The following is a 25,911-nucleotide window of genomic DNA, read 5'->3' as shown; positions in this document are numbered from 1 at the left end:
TTGGGGTGCACACCCTAATGCAATAGACTGCGCACACCTATGACATTAACAAATAAAAGCTGATCCTTGGAAGCACCCCTGTCAGTGGTAAATGGTTTGTCTTATCCCTGTGGCTGGGTTCACACTGGTGCAATGCCAGACACTGCATGTGATTCGCACTGCATTGTTGTGCACATCACATGTGATATCTGTGCGATGCAAATTCAGCCAAACAGTGTGTATGGCTGAAATCGCATCACATTCGCAGCAAAATGGGGCAGGACCCTTTTTTTTGGTCCGCATTGGAATCGGATCACATGGGTGTTCCGATTCATGTGATCCGATTCCACAGTTCCCACTGCGTTCTGCAAAGAATGAAAGAAATTTGGGACTTTAAATGAAGCAACTGAATAGTGGAGGTATTTTTATCAATATAAAATTGTGTTATATAAAACTGCGTTCTGCAAACCAATTTGGGGGTGTCATTAACTTTATATTGACACCCCCAGCAGTTCGTAGAGAGCAGTATGAACTGCCTGCGATTCAGATGTGATGCGGGAACCCGCACAGGAATCACTGTGGTTTCCGCTTCACATCAGTGTGAACCCAACCTGTAAGTGCAAGAAAGCTTGTGCTTTTGAAAAAACAACAGACTTGCTAGCTGGATCACCAGATGAAAATAGAAGAAAGTTTGAAAAAGAAAACTAACACAGCCATGACATCTAAGATTTGGTAAGCTGCAATATAATAAATGTTTGCTTTTAGGTTTAATACTGCTTTAGCCCCCCGTTCCCACCGGTGTGATTTGTCATGCGATTTGACAGGTCTCAAATCGCATGACAATCACTCCCTATGATCGCCAGTGGCACTGTTCAAATCAGTGTGACTCCGAAATTGCGATGCCGCGCCGATTTAAAAAAGTAGTTTCTGCACTATTTTTGGCAATTTCAATTGCTTCGTGCACAGACATCTGTTCACATGAAGTCACACTGACATGCGGCTTTGAAATCATGCGATTTCAAGTGACATCACACGATTTCAAAGTCAGATTTGGTGTGAACCAAGGCTAAAGGTTTATGTTTTCCCCGGAGCGGTTCTTTAAGTCCGGGCCCTCGGACTGGTAGAACGGGCATGGTCTGGAGATGGCTCGGTGATAAATGGTTTGGTGATTCTGGACTCTCTCCTAGGGCAGATGAGGCCTCTCAGTTCACACAAATCTCCTCTCTATAAATAGCCATGAAAGACGAGGCGGAGGGATGGAAAAGGAGCCGCTTGTTATTACAATGTGGTCAGCATTATACAGCAGACGCTGCCCGCGCGCGGCTCCCGTGTTTACTCTCCATCCCCGGGATACCGAGAAAATAAAATAAACTTCATTTACTACGCAGTCCCGGCCATCTGCTATAAAGGGCACCTGTATCCCCCACAGTGCCGGCAAATATCGCACCTGTCAGACTGGATTATTCCATGAATGAAAGCAGCCAATCCCAGTGCTCTGGAATATTGTGACATCATCGGGGCATGTGACAAACACTTCATTTGAAATAGATTGAAGCCCAATCATTAAAATCGTTCGGTAGCTGTAACATGCTTGATTAAAGCTGAACTCAAAAAAATGTAATTTAACCACTTAAGGACCGGAAGATTTTCCGCCTTAATGACCAGGCCATTTTTTGCCATACGGCACTGTGTCGCTTTAACTGACAATTGCGCAGGCGTGTGACGCTGTACCCAAACAAAATTGATGTCCTTTTTTCCCACATGTCCTTTTTTCTTTTGGTGGTATTTGATCACCTCTGCGGTTTTTATTTTTTACGCTATAAACAAAAAAATATTTTTTACTTTTTGCTATAATAAATACCCCCCCCCCCCACAAAAAAAAATTAAGAAAACAAATGTCTTCATCAGTTTAGGCCAATATGTTTTCTTCTACATATTTTTGGTAAATAAAATCGCAATAAGCGGATATTAATTGGTTTGCCCAAAAGTTATAGCGTCTTCAAAATGGGGGATAAATTTATGGCATTTTTATTATAATTTTTTTTTTTTTAGTGGGACTACGACATTGCAGTGGACAGATCGGACACTTTTGACACTTTTTTTTGGGACCATTCACATTTATACAGCGATCAGTACTATAAAAATGCACCGATTACTGTATAAAGGACACTGGCAGAGAAGGGGTTAACACTAGTAGTGATCAAGGGGTTAAATGTGTTCCCTGGGAGGTGTTTCTAACTGTGGGGGGAGGGGACTGACTGGGAGAAGAGAGAGATCGCTGTTCCTATTCACAAGGAACAGACAATCTCTCTCTACTCCCCTGACAGAACGGGGATCTGTTTGCTTACATTGACAGATCCCTGTTCTGGATCTCTGTGGAGCGATCGCAGGTGGCAGGCTGACATCGCGGCCGCCGGTCACATGCATCAGCACCCCCGCCTTGCAGCGGGCGTGCCTGCTATAGCTGTAAGACGGACCGACGTACAGCTGTGGCGATTTGCGGGAACGAGCCGATCTGCCTCAGTATAATGATGGCAGCTGGTCGGCAAGTTTTTAAATAAGTTTTAAAAAATCCTCAAAAGCCATAAAGGATATAAAGTCACTTTGTGTACACCAAATGCCTACATCATCACTGTGCTGTACATAGTTTGTGCATAGAGCTCTGGGAGGAGCCCAGCAGACCCCACCCACTGCATGCTGCCTGAAAACTACAGGAGGGGGCGGAGACAAGACCAGTCTCCCTGCACAAGGAGAGAGAGCAGTAGTGATCGGTCTTTATTACAGGAAAAGTCTCACACTGGATTACTGCACAGATCTGGAAGAAGTACACAATGAACACCAAGATCCAAGTAAGAATACACATGATGAATGTACAGTATATAGACAATATTTGCTTACCTCGGAGTTCAACTTTAGTTTCAAAAGTCATTTTCAGTATTTTTAAATCTGCAGCTTTAACCACTTGCTGCCTGCTCTATAGCAGTCCCCGCCCCTTGGGTGCCAGTCTTTGGCCCTCTTCATTGGTCGGCACAGGATAACATAATTCCTGCGTGTGCACAGGAGTCAGTCGTCCTGGCACACAAAGGACCGTGCCAGTGTGGTAAGTTGAGCTGTGCACAGGGCTGCTTTTAGAAATCACGGGGCCCCAAATAGCCTACCTGAAAGGACCCCCCCCGGCCGAAAGTGACCGAGGACATCGATTTTATCAGTCCCTTTCTCTGCAACCTAAGCTGCACAGATAAATGAATCTGAAGCTCTCTGAGACTTCCTGCTCATTCACAAACTGAAGCATAGCAAACACAGTTTATTGTGCTTCAGTGATGAATGGACACAGGCATGATTGGTACCAATCACTTACTGTGTTCATTCAGGAAAGGAAGGGACCAGTAAATTACATATTTGCAATACCGATCCCTTCCTCTGCTCTCTATCCTAAAACATCCCCATTTGCCGGAAACAGCAGCAGGCAGGAGAGGAGAGGTGGGAAGCGCTGTGGGGGAAATGGGGCACACAGGGGGGCCCAGACAGCAGATGGAAGGGGCACATGTGCTAAAACCACTCCCCCTGCAGTGCAGGAGGGATAAAGAAGAGAAGAGGCTGGCAGCACTGCAGAGGGAGGCAGAAGAAGATTGGTGTCTGCAATAAGACAGTACAGCAGGGTCTCCTGCTCAGCAGGTGCCTGGGCCCCCCTTTTGAACTGATGGGGCCCAGGCCCAGTACAAGGGGGCTGGCTGTACTGCCTTATCAGCAGCCTTGGCTGTGCATGCGCAACCCAGTTTAAATCCAAGAGGATGCTGCAAGCAGGCAGGCAGATGTATTTTATTGCATGTCTCTTCTGCAATAAAGAGCCTGCCTACTTACAGTTTGTGACAGGGAAACTTTAGTACCACTTTAACCACTTCCTGCCCAGCCTATAGCAGAATGACGGCCAGGTGGGGGTTCTGTTATCCTGACTGGGCATTATATGACGTCCAGCAGGATAAGCTGTGATCGTGCGCCTGAGGGGGCGCACAGCGCGGCGATCGGTGTTGTGGTGTGTCACTCTTACATACCACAACTCTGATCTAGGTAAAGAGCCTCTGACGTAGGCTCTTGCCCACACACAGCTGATCATGGCGTGTAACCAGGAAATGGCGATAAATGGCTTTCCTCGGTTCACGCTGACAGGGAGAGCCGATCGGCGGCTTTCCTGTCAGAGGGGGGGGGTCTGAGCTGATAATCAGCGCATTGATTATCAGCTCAGCCCCCATCAGAGGTGCCACCACAGCTGTCAATAAGTGCCCATCAGCTGCCAGTCAGTGCCCATCAAAGTGCCAATCAGTGCCCCTCAGTAACACCTGTCAGTGCCCATGTCAGATGGCAATCAGTACCTCATCATCAGTGCTGCCTATCAGTGCCATCTATTAGTGCCCATTAGTGCCGCTCATCAGTGCCCGTCAGTGCCGCTTATCAGTGCCCATCAATTCTACATATTAGTGCCTCCTCATCAGTGCCGCCTCATCAGTGCCCGTCAGTACAGCTTCATCAGTGCCCCTCAGTGCAGCCTCATCAGTGCCCCTCAGTGCAGCCTCATCAGTGCCCCTCAGTGCAGCCTCATCAGTGCTCCTCAGTGCAGCCTCATCAGTGCCCCTCAGTGCAGCCTCATCAGTGCCCCTCAGTGCAGCCTCATCAGTGCCCCTCAGTGCAGCCTCATCAGTGCCCCTCAGTGCAGCCTCATCAGTGCCCCTCAGTGCAGCCTCATCAGTGCCCCTCAGTGCAGCCTCATCAGTGCTCCTCAGTGAAGGAGAAAACACTTTTTTTTTTTTTTTTTTTAACAGAAACCAAGAAAACCTTTTTTTCCCCAAAAATTTCCATCTTTTTTAGTTTGTTTAGCAAAAAATAAAAACCCAATGATGATCAAATACCACCAAAAGAAAGCTCTATTTGTGGGAAGAAAATGATAAAAATTTAGTTTGAGTAGAGTGTTGTACGTCTTCAAAGTGTGACAGCGCTGAAAGCTAAAAAATTGTCCCGGGCAGGAAGCGGGGAAAGTGCCCAGTAATGAAGTTGTTAAAAATGAGTTCCTGCTTTCTGTCACTTTAAAATCGTTCATTTGGGCTAACAGATGTGCCCGCTGTCAGCGCTGTGTGAATCGGCTACATACAGTAATCAGCGCTGTGTTCCATCAGCTGTGGATCACCTTTCCCACTGCCCACACACACACCTACACACAATTCAGGGTAGCTTGCCAATAACGATGAGCTGAACTGCACTGGGTTTGGTTTCTAAGGGGTTCGTGAACTTCAAAAAAGTTTGGATGTTGAACCCCATTAAAATTAATGGGAGCCAAATCTATTCAATTATTGGGCTAGTAGACAAGGGGTGCCAAAAAAATTACATGGGGAGGGAGGTGGGAACTGCCCCGGGGAACATGTACCAATACAAAATTAAAAAATAAAAATTCTATGCAGTCAGTACTGTAATAATCACACACATAGGTTTAACCTGATGGACTTGTGTCTTTTTTCAACCTCACCTACTATGTAACTATGTACTACATTTTTCTTGCGACTTTCTAGTGGGTTGCCTGAAGAACGGGACAACTGGTCTATGAACAAATGTGATTAACACTGCTGGAGGATGATGCGGCCGTATCCTTGGAGGTGGCTATTGTCAGCTCCTATGAGGCATTATCTGGTTTTTAGGGGCGTAAGGCTTCATATCCCCTTACGGTATCCATGCCTGATACTACCTGAGCATGGGAGGTGACCAGGCGGGCCAAAATTGGGGATGATCAGGTGGTGTCCCCTCACTTGCCGCCATACAGGAACCTTCAGCTGCCCCATTTCTTTTCCTACCCAGACCTTATACTTTGGACAAAGTTTGGGATAAAGACGGTTGGAGCTGTGGTGAGGTACGGGGTGCTTCTCCAATTTGATGCCTTAAACTCCCAATACCAGTTCCCCAATTCTCACCTCTTTTTGATATCTGCAGCACCGACATGCTTTTTATGCCCAATTTGTCTCTTCCGGTGTGGTAGCGTGTGTTGGAGATATGGAAGCTTTGCTAAGAGATGATACTTTGACCAAAGTTCTTTCCCGCTAAATATAAACAGTTGCTCATTGATAAATTTAATGTCGCGTACACACAAACGGACATTCCGACAACAAAATCCTGGATTTATTTCCGACGGATGTTGGCTCAAACTTGTCTTGCATACACACGGTCACACAAATGTTGTCGGAAATTCCGAACGTCAACAACGCGGTGACGTACAACACGTACGACGAGCCGAGAAAAATTAAGATCAATAGCCAGTGCGGCTCTTCTGCTTGATTCCGAGCATGAGTGGAATTTTGTGCGTCGGAATTGTGTACACACGGACAAAATTTCCGACAACAAGCTCCCATCAAACATTTGTTGTCGGAAATTCCGATCATGTGTACACAGCATTAGGTTCTCCTGTCTTGCCGTAATGCCTGGTTAATTAATTTCCTCCAAATGGATGGTGATGACTGGGACAATATATGGGGGCCCTCCTTCATTAGACGTGTGTAAGCATGGGATCACCTTATACAATTTAAATTCCTACATAGAATATATTTGATGCCTGCCAGACTGGCTAAATTTTCCTAAAATCTTCCTCATGCAGTCATCCAACTGTTGGTGGTGTGCTTCTCCTCAGGCCGACTTCATACATATACACTTCATTGTCAAAAGTATTGGGACACCTGCCTTTACACACACACGCATGGACTTTAATAGCATCCCAGTCTTAGTCCATAGGGTTCAATATTAAGTTGGTCCACAGAGACAAGCCTCAAACTTTCTGGCACAAAGTCATTTGGAGTGATAAGCCCAAAATTGAGCTTTTTGGCCACAACCATAAACACTACATTTGGAGAGGAGTATACAAGGCCTATGATGAAAGGTACACCATTCCTATTGGGAAACACGGAGGTGGATCGCTGATGTTTTGGGGATGTGTGAGCTACAAAGGCACAGGAAATTTGGTCAAAATTGATGACAAGATGAATGCACTAGGTTATCAAAAAATACTGGAGGAACATTTGCATTCATCACCCAGGAAGCTGCGCATGGGACGTACTTGGACATTTCAACATGACAATGATCCAAAACACAAGGCCAAGTCGACCTGTCATTGGCTACAGCAGAATAAATTGAAGGTTCTGGAGTGGCCATCTCAGTCTCCTGACCTCAATATCATTGAGCCATTCTGGGGAGATCCCAAACATGCAGTTCATGCAAGACAGCCCAAGAATTTACAGGAACTGGAGGCTTTTTGCCAAGAGGAATGGGCAGCTTTACCATCTGAGAAGATAAAGAGCCTCATCCACAAATACCACAAAAGACTTCAAGCTGTTATTGATGTTAAAGGGGGCAATACACGGTATTAAGAACTGGGGTATGTAAACTTTTGATCAGGGTAATTTGGGTAGTTTCTGTTGTCATTATGATTTAAAAAGAGTAAACACAGTTGATTGATAATAAATGGCTTCAGCCAAACACTAACCATGAGTGAAAGAAATGTTTTTGTGTTATCATTCATATTCTCTGAAAAATGGCCAAGAAATCATACATTCTGCCAGGGTATGTAAACTTATGAGCACAGCTGTGTATATATATATTTATTTATTATATGCGTACACACACTTATAAATAAATGTAAATAAACCTTTTTAAAATGTATAAATACCTGGATGGTGTCAGCAGAGTGGTGGACAGTGTCAGGGAGCAGTGGATGGTGTCAGTCAGTAGAGCAGTTGATGGTGTCAGTAGGGCAGTGGATGGTGTCAGTAATTTTTGTTTTTTTTTTATTATTTTATTTTTTACAATTTTATTTTTTTTCATTTTTTTTTACAATTGTATTTTTTTTTACAATTTTGATAGGTGCCCAGTGGGGTGCACTTGTGGTGGAATATCAAGGGTTACTTTTGGCTAGTTACTTTTGAGACAGAAAAAGGAACTGAGGACAAAGATTCCCCGGTCCCTTTCTCTGTAGCAGCAAGACAGGAGAGGAGGGAAGACGGCAGCACTACGGAAGGGGACCCGAGCAGTAGGGGGAATCAGCGACGCACCGGATGATTGGGGTGTGCCCAGGCACATCCGGCACACCCCATGCGCACGACCAGATCAGGTGTGATGAAAGTTCTTTACCTTTGAAGTAGCTGTAGATTATATGGGCCAGCCAGTTCCAATGGTTGGGTCAGTGTTGGGATTTCTGACACCGGCACTATCACAGCAAGTCCAAACACCACATGACTGTCATTGATGGGATCTATATAACAGTTTTGCGGTTCTCTAGGCTGGTTTTATATGGGGGGACATATCATTTTGTATCTGCATACAGCTGATGTGCAGCCAACCCTAGAGTGAGTGCATGTAGACAGAAAGTGGCTACAGGAGATCAGCAGCACTAACAGTACAGTGGGCTATAGAGATGGGTCTGCTTTTGGCGAAAATGTCAATCCCGTGTAATCAATGGTCTGAATGAGTCACTGAAGCACCAGTAGTGCATGTGCAGATCAAATGACTGCCTGAGGTCATTTTGCGCATGCACCACCGCTGCATCAATGATTCATTCAGGCCGACAGAGTGTAATCAGTGGCGCAGGTGCAGCTGATTATACATTGTTGTTAATGACATGGCCCGAGCAGCTGTGCTGCCCAACGGGGTGCCTGTATGCTAGGAGTTGTATGCATGGAAACGTGGCACAAATGTTACAAGTGTACAGCAAATACACAAGATCTTCCTGTTGGCCTCTGCCAGCAAAATCCTGTATATTATCAGAGCGTATTTTGGGTATGCCTATGTGAATGAGTCCTAATGTCATTCAGTTTGGTTTTGATTTACTTTAAACCTCTAAGGTCATCAAGGAATGTGCTATAAAGTATGTATAGGTATGTGCTGATAAACTCATACCCAAAAAGAGTGCTGTAATGAAATCAAAAGTATTAGTATCCCTTGTAATAGAAAAAAAGCATGACAGGTCCTCTTAAATATGAGATCTGGGGTCAAAAAGACCTCAGATCTCATATTTACACTAAAATGCAATAAAAAACAAAATAAGTTACAAGTTAAATTCACGTAAGTGACGTTTGACGTCGCTTCCGCCCTCCCATGCCATGGAGCCGAGCAGGGGCCAACTTTCCTCAGTCCGCAGCCGGGCATCCACGGCAGAGGAAGCAATTGTCTCCGCCGCCACCAGCGGGTCTGGTAAGCGGCGGAGACGACCGGAGCGTGGCGGGAGGGGGGTGGCACCTCTCCCGCCGCCGATAAAAGTGATCTTGTGGCAAATTCGCCACGGAGACCACTTTTATCCTAAAGAGAAACGCACGGCGTTCTTGAAAATGCCGGGGTTATGGCAGCTAACTGCTACCATAACCCCAGTATTTAGCGTCAAAATACTGATGTATGGGTACGCCGTTTTGCGTGAAGTGGTTAAAGGTGAAAAATTCTGAAATGATTTATCTTTGTCTCATTTTTTTTACATCACAGAAACCTGACATTTTAACAGGGGTGTGTAGATTTTTATATCCACTGTATATGAAGCCTTCTACTTAGTTGGCTACTGCACACATTGTAGAAAGTGCTCATATTTATTTTTATTTATTTATTATAGGTACTTATATAGTGCCGTCAATTTACGCATCGCGTTTACATATCTATTATACATTCACATCAAGGAGCTTACAATCTAAGGTCCCTAACTCACATTCATACATACACATTATCCACATTATCAAACAAAATACAATCATTAAATGTAGACCTCTCAACGGAACAAACACTCAACTCCCTAAACAAGGCTTTACTACAAACAGCAGACTCAGTAGCGCCAATACGCAGAACACTCATCCGCAAAAAAAACTCGAGATGGTTCAACGGCACCCTCACTCTACTCAAGCAAGAACGTAGAAGAGCGGAAAGAGCATGGAGAAGAAATCCCACCATGGAAAACCATACAAACTACAAAATACTCACCGTGAAATACCACAAAGCGATTTTCACAGCCAAAAAAGAACATTTCTCGAACACCATCTCTACCGCCATAAACCGGCCGCGGGAACTTTTCCAAATAGTCACCCAGTCAATGAACCCAACCTGCTTAGAGCCCCCAGCAAACGATACTCAAGAATACCGCAACGAGCTATCTAATTTTTTCATTGACAAAATCGTCAGGATTCGGGAATCAATTCAACAGAAAAAAGCAACCAACCTTACCCAACCAAAGCAAAAAGATGACACGGACGCGAACAGCACACAACCGCCAGACTTCTTCTTGAGCCAAATCACCACTGACACGACAAAAAACATTATGAGAAGCCTTCGAGACAGCACATCACCAAACGACATCATTCCGACGAAACTCCTGAAAGAATGCGCTGACATCCTGGCTCCAACTTTAACACACCTCATAAATCAGTCAAGGAAGGGATTGTACCAACTACCCTCAAGCAAGGCATCGTCAAACCCCTACTAAAGAAGCCCAATCTTGACCCTAAAGACCCCAACCACCGCCGACCGATAACAAGCCTCAACACCGTCTCCAAGATTATGGAGAAAGTGGTAGTACAACAGCTACAATGCCATCTCGACATGCATCAACTTCTGGACACTCTACAATCAGGTTTCCGCCCAGGCCATGGCGCGCTAACCAAAATACCAAAACCAAGACTCCATGGACACCCCCTGCCATCTTGGGACAGACCATTTCACCGAGCACCAAGGCTAAAAGTCTTGGAATTATCTTGGACCCAGAAATGACAATGGATGCGCAAATAGGATCAGTAGTTAGTGGATCGCACCATCTCCTCCGCAAGTTACGCAGACTCATCCCCTTCATCCCAGAAGATGACAAAGCAGCAGTAGTCGGAACAATCATTAATTCCCGACTCGATTACGCAAACTCACTCTACCTAGGATTACCCCAATATCAGCTTACGTGCCTACAGGTCATTCAAAACTCTGCGACAAGACTAATAACAGGAAAAAAACCCTGGGAGTCCATCTCCCCATCCCTGAGAAGGCTACACTGGCTAACAGTAAAGAATTGGATCACTTTCAAGATGCTCCGCCTCACCCACAAATGCATACATGGAAACGTCCCTCAATACCTCAGAGAGAAAATAAAACATTACACACCGAATCGCAATCTGCGATCATCTAGCCAAAACCTCCTCCTCGTTGCCAAATACCGCTACAAAGCAAGGGGAGAACGAAGATTTGCAGTCCAGGGACCTCGGCTATGGAACACTCTTCTGACTCACATCCGCATGGAAGAAAACCATCTGGCTTTCAGGAAAAAACTCAAGACCTACCTCTTCTAGCGAAGCTTGACAACACAACGCATCAGTGCCTTGAGGCAATTCAGTTCGCATTTGCAGCGCTTTATAAATCATTAATTCATTCATTCATTCATTCATACACATATTGCGGCCAACTTAGACAGAAGCCAATTAACCTACCAGCATGTCCGAGTGTGGGAGGAAACCAGAGTATCTGAAGGAAACCCACGCAGGCATAGTCTTATAGAATAATTTAGACCAGCCTTTTCAACCCGGGTGCCTTGAGGTTTCTTCAGGGGTGCCTTGGCAAAATGCCTAAAAAGTGATCAAAAATTTCATACAAGCCGGCGGGTGGATCAAGCCTGCCTTTTAGTTACACAAAGCCACAGGTTTTCATTAGACACCATTACGACTTTCTAGACATTGGCATTCTAACAACCAATGACATTATCAGTTAATAAGGAGGATGTCTGTTGCATGCACACCATCCTTCTTTGACCCTCCTGTGCCCCTCTCCCTCAGCACTGGGGTGACATTAGCTGTCTGATAGAGAGAAATTGAGGGAGAAGAGAAACATTGGAATACTAGTCAGTACCAGTGTGCAAAAGTGTATTTGCTTTGGAAGACTAAATGGCATCTAATGTTGGGTGTCCTACGTGTGGATGTTGCTGCATTATGTAAAACTATTTGAAAAGATTTTTACATTTTCAGAAGGGGGTGCCTCGAGACTGTCCTTAATTTTAAAGGGTGCCTTGAGATTGTCTATAATTTTAAAGGGTGCCTTGACTGATAAAAGGTTGAGAAACACTGATTTAGACAACCATTGCTAGCTAGCTAGAAATATATAATAACATCTTTAAAAAAAAAATACAAATTTCCCAATTTCAATTAAATGAATCAAAAATTGCAGTGAATGCATTGATCTCTTTTTGTGCCCAAGAATAATTATTCTTATTTTTAAACAACAACAACATTGTCCCACCATTCCATCAACTAAGCCTTTCTTTGCTTCTTATGCTTGTTATCAAAAAGTTGTTACACATGTTTTTATCAACTTATTTCGGCTTACTACATTTAGTGAGTGAGGTTTTGGATTTGAGGGAAGTGCGTTTTACATACACCTTTTTGATTTCTTTTAGAAACTTTAACACACAAGTAAGGATAGTATAACCATACAGGTTATGTACACCGTCTCGTTAGGTCCCAGTTCCTAGCCCTAGCCTAGTCCTTAGCCTATCTCAACCAGGGTTACTCCGGATGTTGCTAGGGGTTCCTTGTAAATTCTGCCTCTCATATAGGTAATCACTGACAACAAGGATGTTTTTAGATATCTGTAATGAGGGCATTCTTCCCACTGACCACCAATGTAAGGACCATTCTTTTTACTGACCACCAATGTAAGGAGCATTCTTCTCACTGACCACCAATGGAAGAGGCATTCTTCTCACTGACCACCAATGTAAGAGGCATTCTTCTCACTGACCACCAATGTAAGAGGCATTCTTGTAAAAAAGGTTTGAGATATATACTGCAGAGTGTGGCACCATATCCAAATATATAAGCACAGAAAAATGAGAAAAAATAGAAAACGGACTTTAAAGGTTGCCACTATAGTCCCAATAGGAAAGAAAATGGTCTCACATTTTAATAAAATATCAAAATGTATTAAATCATATATAAAACATATGATAAAAAAGAGTACATAGACATGTCTTATTGGTACACTGTTCCATATGTATACGTGGGGAGGCTGAACATGACAAACCGCATAGATGGCCCATGGAGTGGTATCACTGTAGTCCAAGAAAATCCCTTCTGACTGGAGGCCAAACTACCGGAATCACGGTATCAGCGCCAATGGATCGCTACACGTTTCGCCAGTAGCTTCTTCGGGGAATCCTATTGGTACATGGCTAAAAGAGCATCCAGGGAACACAAGGCATCCCGTCCATAAAAAAGTGCACCATAGAAGGGGAAAGGAAGGAGGGGGAGGAAAGGAGTGAAGGGGAAAAGGTAAAGAGGGGAAGGGAAGGATAGGGGTGAAGAAAAGGAGCAGAAACCGGCTCCCACAAGGCTGTAGAACAGCCTACTGAGGAACCTTATGCATGGATGGAAGCTTGAAAGATTGTCCTAATAGGACTCAACAATGGAAACAGGTGTGTATAGTAATCATAAATTTCAAATGGACCCCAGAATTTGGCAGAAATCATGGCCTGGCACAGTTTGTCCAGATAGCTTCCCTCTAAGGGAAATTTGAAAAACAGACAATGGGCCCTTTACAATAGGAGTTAGCCAAAAAGCTGGTCCTGCTCTGTGTCATACCTCCCACAGTGTGCAAGACATAGGTAGCTTTTTGGCTAACTCCTATTTTCCTAATTTCTGATTACTATACACACCTGTTTACCATTGTTGTATTATTTTATTATAATGTGAGACCATATTCTTCCCTTTTGGGATTATAGTGGCAACCTTTAAAGTCTGTTTTCTATTTTATCTCTTTTTTTCTGCGCGTAAGGGGCATTCTTCTCACTGACCACCAATGTAAGGGGCATTCTTCTCTCTGACCACCAAATTAAGGATAATTCTTCCCACTGACCACCAATGGAAGGGGCATTCTTCCTACTGAGCACCAATCTATGGGACATTCTTTTCTCTGACTACCAATGTAAGAGGCATTCCTCATTGTACCATGAGCTTTAGATACAGTAAATATTATCATTCGGGTTCCCTGAAACCTAAAAGTTATTTCAAGGGTTATTTCATGTTAAAAAGATTGAGAAAGGCTATCATAGATGTCACACCCTCTTAGTTAGGCTGCTAATAGGATTCAGTTAATGTAGTTTTCAGGCTCATCTGTAGCCAGTGGAACAGGATTTGATTGTTACTGGCTGTTCTGGGTTCTGCTGGCTGCAGGTTCGCCTACTACCCCCTGCATTCCAGTAAGTTCTGCAATATAGTGGGTTAGGAGAGGCAGAACTGGGCTGAATATTCATGCAGCTTCTGCCAATCCCTGTTCAAGAGAATGACCAGCAGGCGTCTGAGGTGTGTATAAATAGTCTGGAGTCTAGAGCACAAGGGTCCTTTGAACAGATGGAGAGAGACCCAGCCTGGAGTGGTTGTCTGCCCTCCTGGACTAGCTGCTGAGACCTGCAGTAGGCTGTTTGAGGTCCCAGTTTAGGGAGAGCTGTAGGCCTACTGCTAATGCTAAAGTGTGGAGAACAGTCAAGAGAAAGTCTGGCGAGGATCTGGCCTGAAGACTCATGGATCAGGGTCCAGCTGCTGCTGGAAGGAGGCATCCAAGTATACAGGGGTACAGTGAGTAGAGGCCTGAGAGTATGAGGTCCTAGAGAGACTGATGCTGCTTTACCTCTTCTTTGAGTAACTGTTCCAGATTGCTGGCTCAGGGCTGTTTCCAATGTGGGATCCCCCTGGAGCTGTACATTCACATCTTCTGCTCCAGACGCTGATCTAAAGAAGGTTACTGCTACCACCAAAAGTCCTCTGTTAAAGATGAACTAGTTCCGGCGTATCCCAAGGCCTACCCAATACCCTCTCCTAATTTTCTGAGCAATAAATCTCAAAAATACACTACCTGGTTATTTGATGAAGTTATTAAGAAGCTGCTGTGTGCCTGGCTGCCGTGCATCCAATAGGGAATAAAATTTGGGATAATATAGCCAGCCCAGTCTGGGGTCTGTGCTACATGGTTGTCCTACACTGTATTGATGATGGTCAAAACACCTGTTTGCAGTTTGGAATAAATGGCTCCATATTTGCACTATACTAAAGCAGTTCTGGAAGTGGATCTTGCCATGGGGCATTAAGGAGGTATTTTTGTGATGGGATAAAATATGTCAATACCTTCTGTTCTAAGAAGGCTTTACTGTACTACACACAAGTTGGGATTAAATAATGGAAGTGACCATAATTAATACGAACATTTGCAGCGAAGCGTACTACGATCATCATTCTTCTGTAACGACTTTAGCTACTCCTTTGCAGGCACCCAGTAAAGTTTCCTGACTCCTCTTCCACTCTTACCCGTGAACCCTGGTTGCCCTCCTGGAAACATCTCATAAACCCACAAGGGGCTATAAATAGATCTTTCGTGCTCACTTTATGATTTCTAGACACCGTGCTACTCTGTTTGTTTTACTGGACCCCCATAAGTGGTGCTAGAATAGAACCAAGGACATGGGATGGTATATAAATCATGCACTACAGCTATGTATGGAAAAACATTCTTCTATACCCCATTACCCTACAATACAGTATTCACGTACTGGAGCCAATGCAGACTTCACTGAGAGTGAAGATGATGGCACATAGACAAGAGTGACAGGTTGGCCTTGATTAAATCAGGAGATCACTAATTTGCTAATACGAGGTTTCTTCAAAAAGTTTCCGCACTTTTTTAAAATCAAGTTATATATATAAGTTATATATATATAAAAGTGCGTAAACTTTTTGAAGACCCCTTGTATTTTTATTTTTGAATATTTGATAGGTGGATCTATCTGAAGATCACACAAATTAGCAATCCAGGTAACCGTAATTAGAGTTAGGGTTACAGGGAGAGTTAATGTTAGGGTTTTGGGCATAGTTTGTATTAGATTAGTGTTATTGTTGCAGGGAGATTGAGTGTTCGAATTACAAATAGTGTTAGTGTTGGAGCTACAGGGAGGATTTGTGTTCAAGTTACAGGCAGGGTTGGTGTTAGGGCTACAGGTAAGGTGAGTGTAAGAGCTACAGGCAGGGTTGATGTTGGGGCTACAAGTAAGGTTAGTCAAAGGGCTACAGGCAGGGTTGATGATAGGGTTACAGGTAGGGTTCATATTAGGGTCAATGGATGGCTTGGTACAGAAATGGCTTTGTGTTACAATTAAATGGAGGGTTGGTGTTAGGGATATATGATGGTTTAGTGTTAGGGTTACAAGGAAGGTTAATATTAGGGTTACAGGGGAGGGTTGGTGTTAGGGTTAAATGTAGGGTTTGTGTTAAAATTACAGGAAGGGTTGATGCTAGGGATACACGATGGGTTAGTGTTCGAGGCAGGGTTGGTGTTAAGGGCTATATGCAGGTTATTGTTACAAGCAGGGTTGGTCTTAATGTTACATGAAGGCTAGGTAGGACTGGTGTTAGGGATACAAAGCGATTTTAGGGTTACAGACAGGATTGATGCCACTCTCTGGGCTGGAAGCCAACAAAATACCACAGCCAATCTATAGATGCTATAAGCTAATGTATTGTTTTGTGGAATTTATCTGGTTAAAGATACCCGTGGTCACACTTAGGGAAAATTGATACGGAACATTGTGGCCACTGGTGACAATACTTTTAGAACTTATTCTAGTGGTTTGAAGAGTTTACCTACATTGAACTCTTATTAAAAGTACATAGACTTTTGCTATCTATGCTTCACATGGAGATCAATAATTCCATCCTAGTCCCAAAAAAGGACACTTGTATTCCTTCCCCGGATCAATCCATTCTCACAGTATCCTTCAATAATCAGAAATGTGGATATCATAAGCACCAAGGAAAACATACAACACTATTTGTTGTTCAATACATGACATGCCATGGCAGGATTGCAGTCCTTGGACACCAGTTGCACAGTTTTAAGCTTACAATTTTGGGGCATGGAGATTTCAGAACACATTTTTGGATGTAATAGATTTTAGTGTGCCAAAATATTGATTTTCTATTGGTGGTATTATTGGTTTAATCTTGATGTGAGAGTATTCTTTTCAGAGTAGGAAAATTCCCACCCCAGAGGAATGCCTTAGACAACACCTAGGTTGCTGAGAACTCTGAAATCAACTCATCTGGGGGCAATGGGGAAAATGCCTTGTAAATTGGTAGTCAGTAGGAAGAATAAATCCCTTATGCCGCGTACACACGGTCGGACTTTTCGTCTACAAAAGTCCAACGGACGCCGACGGACTAAAGCTGGCTGGTAATCCGATCGTGTGTGGGCTTCTCCGGACTTTCAGCAGACTTTTTCAGCCTCAAATCCGACGGACTTTAGATTTGAAACATGCTTCAAATCTTTACGTCGTAACTACGACGGACCCCGAAATCCGCTCGTCTGTGTGCTAGTCCGACGGACAAAAACCCATGCTAGGGCAGCTATTGGCTACTGGCTATGAACTTCCTTATTTTAGTCCGGTGTACGTCATCACGTACGAATCCGTCGGACTTTTGTGTGGTCGTGTGTAGGCAAGTCCGTTCGTTAGAAAGTCTGCTGCAAGTCCGCCGAAAGTCCGCCGGAAGTCTGTCGGACAGGCTGTCGGACTTTTGTAGACGAAAAGTCCGACCGTGTGTACGCGGCATTACAATGGTGGTCAAAATACCACCCTTACAGACAGTTTAAAGTAGAACTCCATCCAAAAGGGGAATTTCTGCTTTAAGGCCTTCTCCCCCCTTCTCTTCACCAATTTTTTGGGGGGAAGGGGGAGCGGGTACCTGTTTTTGACAGGTATCCACTCCAAATTTGGCTGGAATTGGGTGATCCAAGCGGAAGTTCTCCTCCCCCCTCCCGCAGTCTTCTGGAACACGTCACAGGCCCCAGAAGACTGAGACCATTCACAATGCGCAGTGGGGTTGAGATGCCAGGGACAGAAGACAAAGGGAAGGAATGGTTTAGGTGATTACATCGCTGGATCCTGAGACAGGTGACTCTCTGTTTGTTAAAAGTGCAGCTACAGTTTTTGTAGCTGCTGACTTTTAATAAACACAAAAATGACTGGAGCTCATCTTTAATGGTGTTAAGTGGGGTTGGCCCTGGAACTACATACGTAACATCAGATGGGAGGTCAATTAGCCACAGCTAAAGGAACCCCTAGCATACTCGGAAGGAACCCTGGTTGAGAATAGCTGGGTTAAGGGATGTGTTCAAAGAAGCTTCTACCGTGAGCTAAACATTGCCGAACTCACCTACTGATGATAGTTGCCTGACTCTTTCCATTTTCAATACATTTTAAATCACTAACCTAAACAGGTATGCAGCCAGTCAAAGTCTGAGTGAATTCAGGGCTCCTGATCTGTCATTGACTCAAAGTATTGAAGCCATTGGATCCACATGACAGCTGACATTTTTAGAAGAAGATCTCAGCAATGGTGGCCCCTATATACTCCCAGTACAGTCTTGGGATTAGGGTAAAGTATATCTAAAGTCAAAAACATTCTACTTTTGGATAGAGTGGAGAATGATTAGGATTCCTGATGGGTTTTGACTGCTGTCAGGGGCTCTGCTAGAGAGATTTACTCTTGCTTCCTGTCCTGTTGACAACGGTTTCATCAGACAAGAAGTGATGGAAAATCTGCAAAAGGGACCCGTGCAGAAAAACAAATCTGCTAGGAGTTATCCTTCCCCTACTCTACAAAAGAAAAGCATTTTTATATCTTCTGTGTTGCTGCCGGAGAGTTTCCCTCTCTTCCTGACTGGTATAATGTTGTCAGCAGAACAGGAAGTGAAGGGAAAAAGAACTCTCAACAGTAGTAAAACCATTCCTCACTCTATCCAAAACTATGAAAAAAAGTTTTGAGTAGATGTACACTTTAAGAGCTGCTTTCAGAATATGGGTTAGGTCTTAAAGGTTGAAGCGGACCTTCACCCCTAAAAAAACAATGTGTGCACTTGGCTCCAGCCCCCATCCTCTCCCACAACTGGATTTACATATTTTTTTAGGTACTTTTTTCTCGCCTAGGTAAGAATGATGTTGCACACGGGTGTGCAGATGTCTTGAAGGGCTCTGCTGCCTGGCCTTCAGGACCCAGCAGAAATCTTCAGCATATTGGCACATCTCCACAAGCATGGAAACATGGCACAGTTAAGGAGGTCCTCCAAAAGCTCTGTTTTGTTTGCAACTCTGAATAGTACCATTGCACATGCGCCAGACATTCAAAGATGGTGGCACCAATTGAGGGGGGGGGGTGGCAGGGCCAGCATTAATGGGACTAATGTTCCTCTTTAAGGATTAAGTGCAAGTTGAAGGAGGAGACATTTTTTGTTCTGTGCAATATTTTTTTAATCTCCTGTCTTATATTTTTCAAGCTAAAATTGGTTTGTGGTGTCCCATAACTAATCCCACTATAATAGCAGCTATGGCTGCAGGGACCTTTGCGGTTTTATCAAAGCAATACTAATCAATCTGCCTCCAGGTCACAACAGCCCCCTAAAACCCTCATCTATACCTGCAGTGATAGCAAATGCCAGAACTGCCTGCTCGGGCCGACCCATGAACTGCCATCCCTGTACCTTGGTTTGAGCTGACGTCTGTTCCCCAGCTGCCTCCTGTACCGGAGGAGAACTCTGGCTTGGTATCCCGTAGGTAGAAGAGTCCCGCATTTTTATATATTGATACTGAATGTCATCTCCCCACCAGCCTGACTTGGCGCCATTGTTCTGGGACTCCTTAGGTGCCTCCATGGCCTGCATCGTCCCTCAGCCTCTGGACGTTCACTCAGAGCAAGTTCACCTGTCTCCTGCTGTCTGTCTCTCATTGACTGTCTCTTGCCCGCATTTGTCCATCCACCATGCCCACAGTTGACCCACCAGGCTATCTTACAACGAGTCCTGTTGGTTCACCACAAGCTTGTGGCTGCTTCTTTCTCATGGGTTGTATTTTCCTTCCTCTGTCAGTCCAGAGACCTTCATTAAAAGTCTTTTGCCCTTCACAAGTTGTTTCCAAGCGTCTTCCAATCGTCTCCCTGTGTCCTCTCAGTGTGTCACCTCCGTCTCTTCTTGTATCTTACTGCATTTTTATGGCCTCTGGGATCACTGCAACATGTCAGGTCTGTGTCTCTTGGAGGGGCTTGTGGAGAGAGAGCTGGGTTACCGTGCAAGCACAGGTATATAGATATATAGATATATATAGCGCGTCACGTGACCAGTTGCAAAACCTGAGATATTAAATAACAGTGAGATGGCCAAAATGACAGTCCACAGAGGAACATGTAAGGAAGGAGAGAGGTAGTGCGGGGGACAGCGTGGAAGGAGAAGGGGAATAGTTGCTGCAGATATCACCACCAACATGAAAAGGCGATCAGACAAGTACTATACAGTTTATCCAATAAAAGTTTATCCAACAAAAATAAAGAATTAAAAATAAATTTGTGAGGGTTTAAAAAACTTCTTAGAGTAGAATATATTAAAAATTAGGTTACTGTAGTAGCACGTTTCCTAATACACAGCTCATGTCCTGTCCTATTTTCCCAAATTTTACATTTATAAGAAGTATATAACCCAAGACTGATTCAAATAGAATCCCGGGCAGAAAAAATGCATAAATAGTATATATCTAATTTCGCGCACAGGTATGCAAACTCAAAGCAGCCTTCTTCAATTTTTTTTTTCTTCTGGGAAAATCCTTGAAATCTTTTTAAAATTGCTTAAAATTATTATATCCACAACTCATGGTACATAAGCATGATTGCTAAATTGTAGAAAAAAATGAAGAGTGAATCATTTTACATGATTGCTGTGCTATTTAAGACAATCATAATCATAAAAAAAAAAATAATAAAAAAAAAATAATAGCAATAACAACAATTAATAATTATAAAAGAAATAATAAAAATAATAATAAAATAATCATAATATTAAAAATAATCATACAATTTAAAAAAAATCATAAAATAAAAGAAGAAGAAGAATAACAACAACAATATAAATTAATAATCATAAAATAAATATTTACATAATCATAAAATAAAAAATAATAATAATAACAACAACAATAATTAATAATTTTAATAATAATAGTCATAACAATTGTAGAGGTGGTCAGAGAAGAAACGACTCCTTACATTATATGTCAGTGTAAGATTTTCCCATGTACATAGGTGGTCATTGTCGAACATTGGTGGTCATTGTAGATAGGAGACAAATCTGTAATGCTCAAGGAAACCCTCGGAACCTCAGGAGGCACCCTAGTTGAGAAAAACTGCCTTAAAGTGATACTAAATCATATTCTTATTCTTCAAAAATAATGCATACGCATCCACTACCTAATGGCCATGTAAGTAATGCCCCGTACACACGGTCGGACATTGATCGGACATTCCGACAACAAAATCCTAGGATTTTTTCCGACGGATGTTGGCTCAAACTTGTCTTGCATACTCATGGTCGCACAAAGTTGTCGGGAAATCCGATCGTTCTGAACGCGGTGACGTAAAACACGTACGTCGGGACTATAAACGGGGCAGTAGCCAATAGCTTTTGTCTCTTAATTTATTCTGAGCATGCGTGGCACTTTGTGCGTCGGAATTGTGTACACACGATCGGAAATTCCGACAACGGATTTTGTTGTCGGAAAATTTTATATCCTGCTCTCAAACTTTGTGTGTCGGAAATTCCGATGGAAAATGTGTGATGGAGCCTACACACGGTCGGAATTTCCGACAACGAGGTCCTATCACACATTTTCCATCGGAAAATCCTATCGTGTGTACAGGGCATAACTGTTCATTAAAGCGGAGTTCCACCCAAAAATGGAACTTCCGCTTTAATGGAAGGTGACCCACTGACATGCCACATTTGGCACTTAATTTTTTTTTTGGGGAGGGGGGGGGGGTGGATACCCTCTTTTTAGAGGGTTCCAGCTCCCACTTCCTCCCGACGCACCGTGGCACTGGAAGGGAGATCACCTCTCCCCCCTCCCTCTCAGCAATCATCTGGGACATGTCACAGGTCCCAGATGATTGCCCAGCCAGTCACTGCGCGCAGCCTGGCTCGCGCATTCGCAGTGCGTGCCCAGCTGTGAAGCCACAGCCGGGCACCCACAGTGACAATGCCGGGGCCGCAGAGAGGAAGGGGAGACGAGCGGGGCTTCATTCCCCCGCATCGCTGGACCCTGGGACAGGTAAGTCTCCGGTTATTAAAAGTCAGCAGCTGCAATATTTGCAGCTGCTGACTTTTATTTTATTTTTTTAAACTCCGCTTTAAAGTTGTTTCTTAGGCCTCATGCAGACTGGAAGTTTGGCCATCTCTCCTAGATGCCTTTCCTCCTGGCAACGGTGTTTTGGTAAAAAAACCTTTGAAGCTTGAAAGCGCACGTAACGTGTTTTGGCGTGTCAAGTGCTTGGACGTTAACTAATTTAATTGGCCATAATAATAATTTATTCTGGCCACTAAAATAAATTAACACTCAAGCGCTAAAGGCACACGTTTAGGCACATCGAGCATTTTTTCTGCCAAAACTCTGCTGCTCCTGGATGCGCTGGCAATGGGGGGGGGGGGGTTCTGCCACTAAATGCCTATGTGTGCATGGACACATAGGCTAATATGGAGGGCCCACCCCCCCACCCCACCCTCTCCATTCCCAGCGCATCCAGAAGCAGCAGTGTTTTGGCAGAAAAAAAACGGTATAAAACCGCATAATTGTGTCTAACCGTGCGTTAACGCTGGGCGTGTTTATGGCTTGAGAGCTAATTCACTTCAATAACTAAATGATTATTCTGGCCAATGATAGGAATTAACACCCAAGCTCTCGACACATCTAAACGTAATACACACGTTTACAATCGTGAATCGTTTTTTTCCTCCAAAACCATGCTGCCTGGAGGAATAGTGTCAGCCTGCAACAGGAAGTGCTGTTAATGGCGGGATCTCCAGTTAAGAAACTTTGCAACAGATTCACAAAGATTTACTCTCTCGGACACTTTATTAGGTACACCTTGCTAGTACCGGGTTGGACCCCCTTTTGCCTTCAGAACTGCTTTCATTCTTCATGGCATAGATTCAACAGGGTGCTGGAAACATTCCTCAGATTTTGGTCCATAGTGACATGATAGCATCTCGCAGTTGCTGCAGATTTGTCGGCTGCACATCCATGATGGGAATCTCCCGTTCCATCACATCCCCAAAGTCCTCTATTGAATTGAGATCTGGTGACTGTGGAGGCCATTGGAGTACAGTGACCTCATTGTCATGTTCAAGAAACCAGTGGTGAGATGATTGGAGCTTTGTGACATGGTGCATTATGTGTTTAAACGATGCTCAATTGGTACTAAGGGGTCCAAAGTGTGCCAAGAAAATATCCCCCACACCATTACACCACCACCAACCTGAACCGCTGATACAAGGCAGGATGGATCCATGTTTTCATGTTGTTTATGACGAATTCTCACCCTACCATCTGAATGTCGCAGCTGAAATCAAGACTCATCAGACCAGACAACGTTTTTCCAATCTTCTATTATCCAAGTATGGTGATCCTGTGCGAATTGTAGCCTCAGTTTCCTGTTCTTAGCTGACAGGAGTAGCACCCGGTGTGGTCTTCTGCGGCTGTAGCCCATCTGCTTTAAGGTTGGATGTGTTCAGAGATGGTATTCCACATTCCTTGATTGTAATGAGTGGTTATTTGACTTACTGTTGCCTTTCTATCATCTGGAACCAGTCTGCCCATTCTCCTCTGACCTCTGACAAGGCATTTTCCGCCACACAACTGCCACTCACTGGATATTTTCTCTTTTTCGCACCATTCTCTGTAAACCCTAAAGATGGTTATATGTGAAAATCCCAGTAGATCAGCAGTTTTTGAAATACTCAGACCAGCCCAACAACCATGCCACTTTCAAAGTCACTTAAATTCCCTTTCTTCCCCATTCTGATGCTTGGTTTGAACTTCAGCAAGTCGTCTTCACCATGTCTAGATGCCTAAATGCATTGAGTTGCTGCCACGTGATTGGATGATTAGCAATTTGTGTTAGGCCCCTTTCATACTTATACGACTTGTCCCATGATTTTGTACTGCAAAATCGTATGACAAGTCATTCTCCATGATTTTCAATGACTACCATTCATATTGGCACGACTTTAAGTCGTGCCGACTTCAAAGTAGTTCTTGCACTAATTTGGTCCAACTTCCATGCGAGTTGATGTCCATAGACCTCAATGTTAAATCCTCAAGTAGCATGCGAATCGTACCTGAATAATATAAACACGATTTCAGTACGACTTTGTAAGAACAAGCCTCACACCATGTATGTTTTCATTTTTTAATGCCAAAGTTGAGGCAAACTCGTACAAAGTAGTACTGCTCCCAAATCGCGGCAAAATCACGGTGAAATCGCGGCAAAATAGCGGCCGCAAAATCGCGCGACTTTGAAGTCGTATCAGTGTGAAAGGGGCCTTATGAAGGAATTGAACAGGTGTACCTAATAAAGTGGCCGGTGAGTGTAAATTCCAAAACGGTATCCATTGATACATAATGACAAATATACAGAAAAATAGATTTAGGATGTACATGCACATTTAATATCAATCTGATCTCTTTTACATGATGGAAAATACTGTAGATTCCCTTTAACCCGTGGCTCCTGAAAGCTGCAATGTGATAGGTTTATATCTTTAATATGTCAAAGTAATGAACACAGGTGTGTGGCAAGGGAAGCGAGAGTCCATAAATCCTGGAAACAGAATTCATCATTTTTTATGGCTATTAATAAAAGGTAGAGATATCAATGTGTGTGCCCAGGGAGATTACATACAAGACCGGCTCACACCACTGGGTACAATGCAGCCATTTAATTGGCCAACTCCCCATCCATATACAGTATATAGCAATATAAAAATTTATATCAAATGTAACCATAACATGAATATTCACACAAGAAGGATTTATACTGGAAGGAAGATCTAGAAGAGTTCAAAAGGAAAAGAAATGTATTCTATGAGCAGGTAAATATTTGAGTAGGGACTGCGCACAGAGGGATCACTTTGACATACACTATATTGCCAAAAGTATTGGGACACCTGTCTTTACACACACATGAACTTTAATGGCATCCCAGTCTTATGCCCCGTACACACGGTCGGATTTTCCGACGGAAAATGTGTGATGGGATCTTGTTGTCGGAAATTCCGACCGTGTGTGGGCTCCATCACACATTTTCCATCGGATTTTCCGACACACAAAGTTTTAGAGCAGGCTATAAAATTTTCCGACAACAAAATCCGTTGTCGGAAATTCCGATCGTGTGTACACAAATCCGACGCACAAAGTGCCACGCATGCTCAGAATAAATAAAGAGATGAAAGCTATTGGCCACTGCCCCGTTTATAGTCCCAACGTACGTGTTTTACGTCACCGCGTTCAGAACGATCGGATTTTCCGACAACTTTGTGTGACCGTGTGTATGCAAGACAAGTTTGAGCCAACATCCGTCAGAAAAAAAACATGGATTTTGTTGTCGGAATGTCCGAACAAAGTCCCACTGTGTGTACGGGGCATTAGTCCGTTGGGTTCAATATTGAGTTGGCCCACCCTTTGCAGCTATAACAGCTTCAACTCTTCTGGGAAAGCCGTCCACAAGGTTTAGGAGTGTGTCTATGGGAATGTTTGACCATTCTTCCAGAAGAGCATTTGTGAGGTCAGACACTGATGTGGACGAGAAGGCCTGGCTCGCAGTCTCCACTCCAATTCATCCCAAAGGTTACATAGTTACATAGTAGGTGAGGTTGAAAAAAGACACAAGTCCATCAAGTCCAACCTATGTGTGTGATTATGTGTCAGTATTACATTATATATCCCTGTATATTGCGGTCATTCAGGTGATTATCTAATAGTTTCTTGAAGCTATCAATGCTCCCCGCTGAGACCACCGCCTGTGGAAGGGAATTCCACATTCTTGC

At 43.7% G+C, this 25,911-nt stretch overlaps 1 protein-coding gene across 1 annotated transcript in view; it reads right to left on the bottom strand.

Moving 5' to 3' along the window:
• Positions 1-20,125, bottom strand: part of CLCN1 (chloride voltage-gated channel 1) — a 162,519-nt gene extending 142,394 nt beyond the window's left edge. Inside the window, exon 1 of the mRNA XM_073595939.1 lies at positions 19,531-20,125. Within this exon, the coding sequence (XP_073452040.1) occupies positions 19,531-19,710 (180 nt within the window). The 5' untranslated portion in view covers positions 19,711-20,125. The remainder of the gene's footprint in view (positions 1-19,530) is intronic.
• Positions 20,126-25,911: the final 5,786 nt, after the last annotated feature.

The sequence above is a fragment of the Aquarana catesbeiana genome, linkage group LG08, assembly GCF_042186555.1.
Source record: "Aquarana catesbeiana isolate 2022-GZ linkage group LG08, ASM4218655v1, whole genome shotgun sequence".
NCBI classification, from domain to species: Eukaryota; Metazoa; Chordata; class Amphibia; order Anura; family Ranidae; genus Aquarana; species Aquarana catesbeiana.
This window is presented reverse-complemented; position numbering and strand designations above follow the sequence as displayed.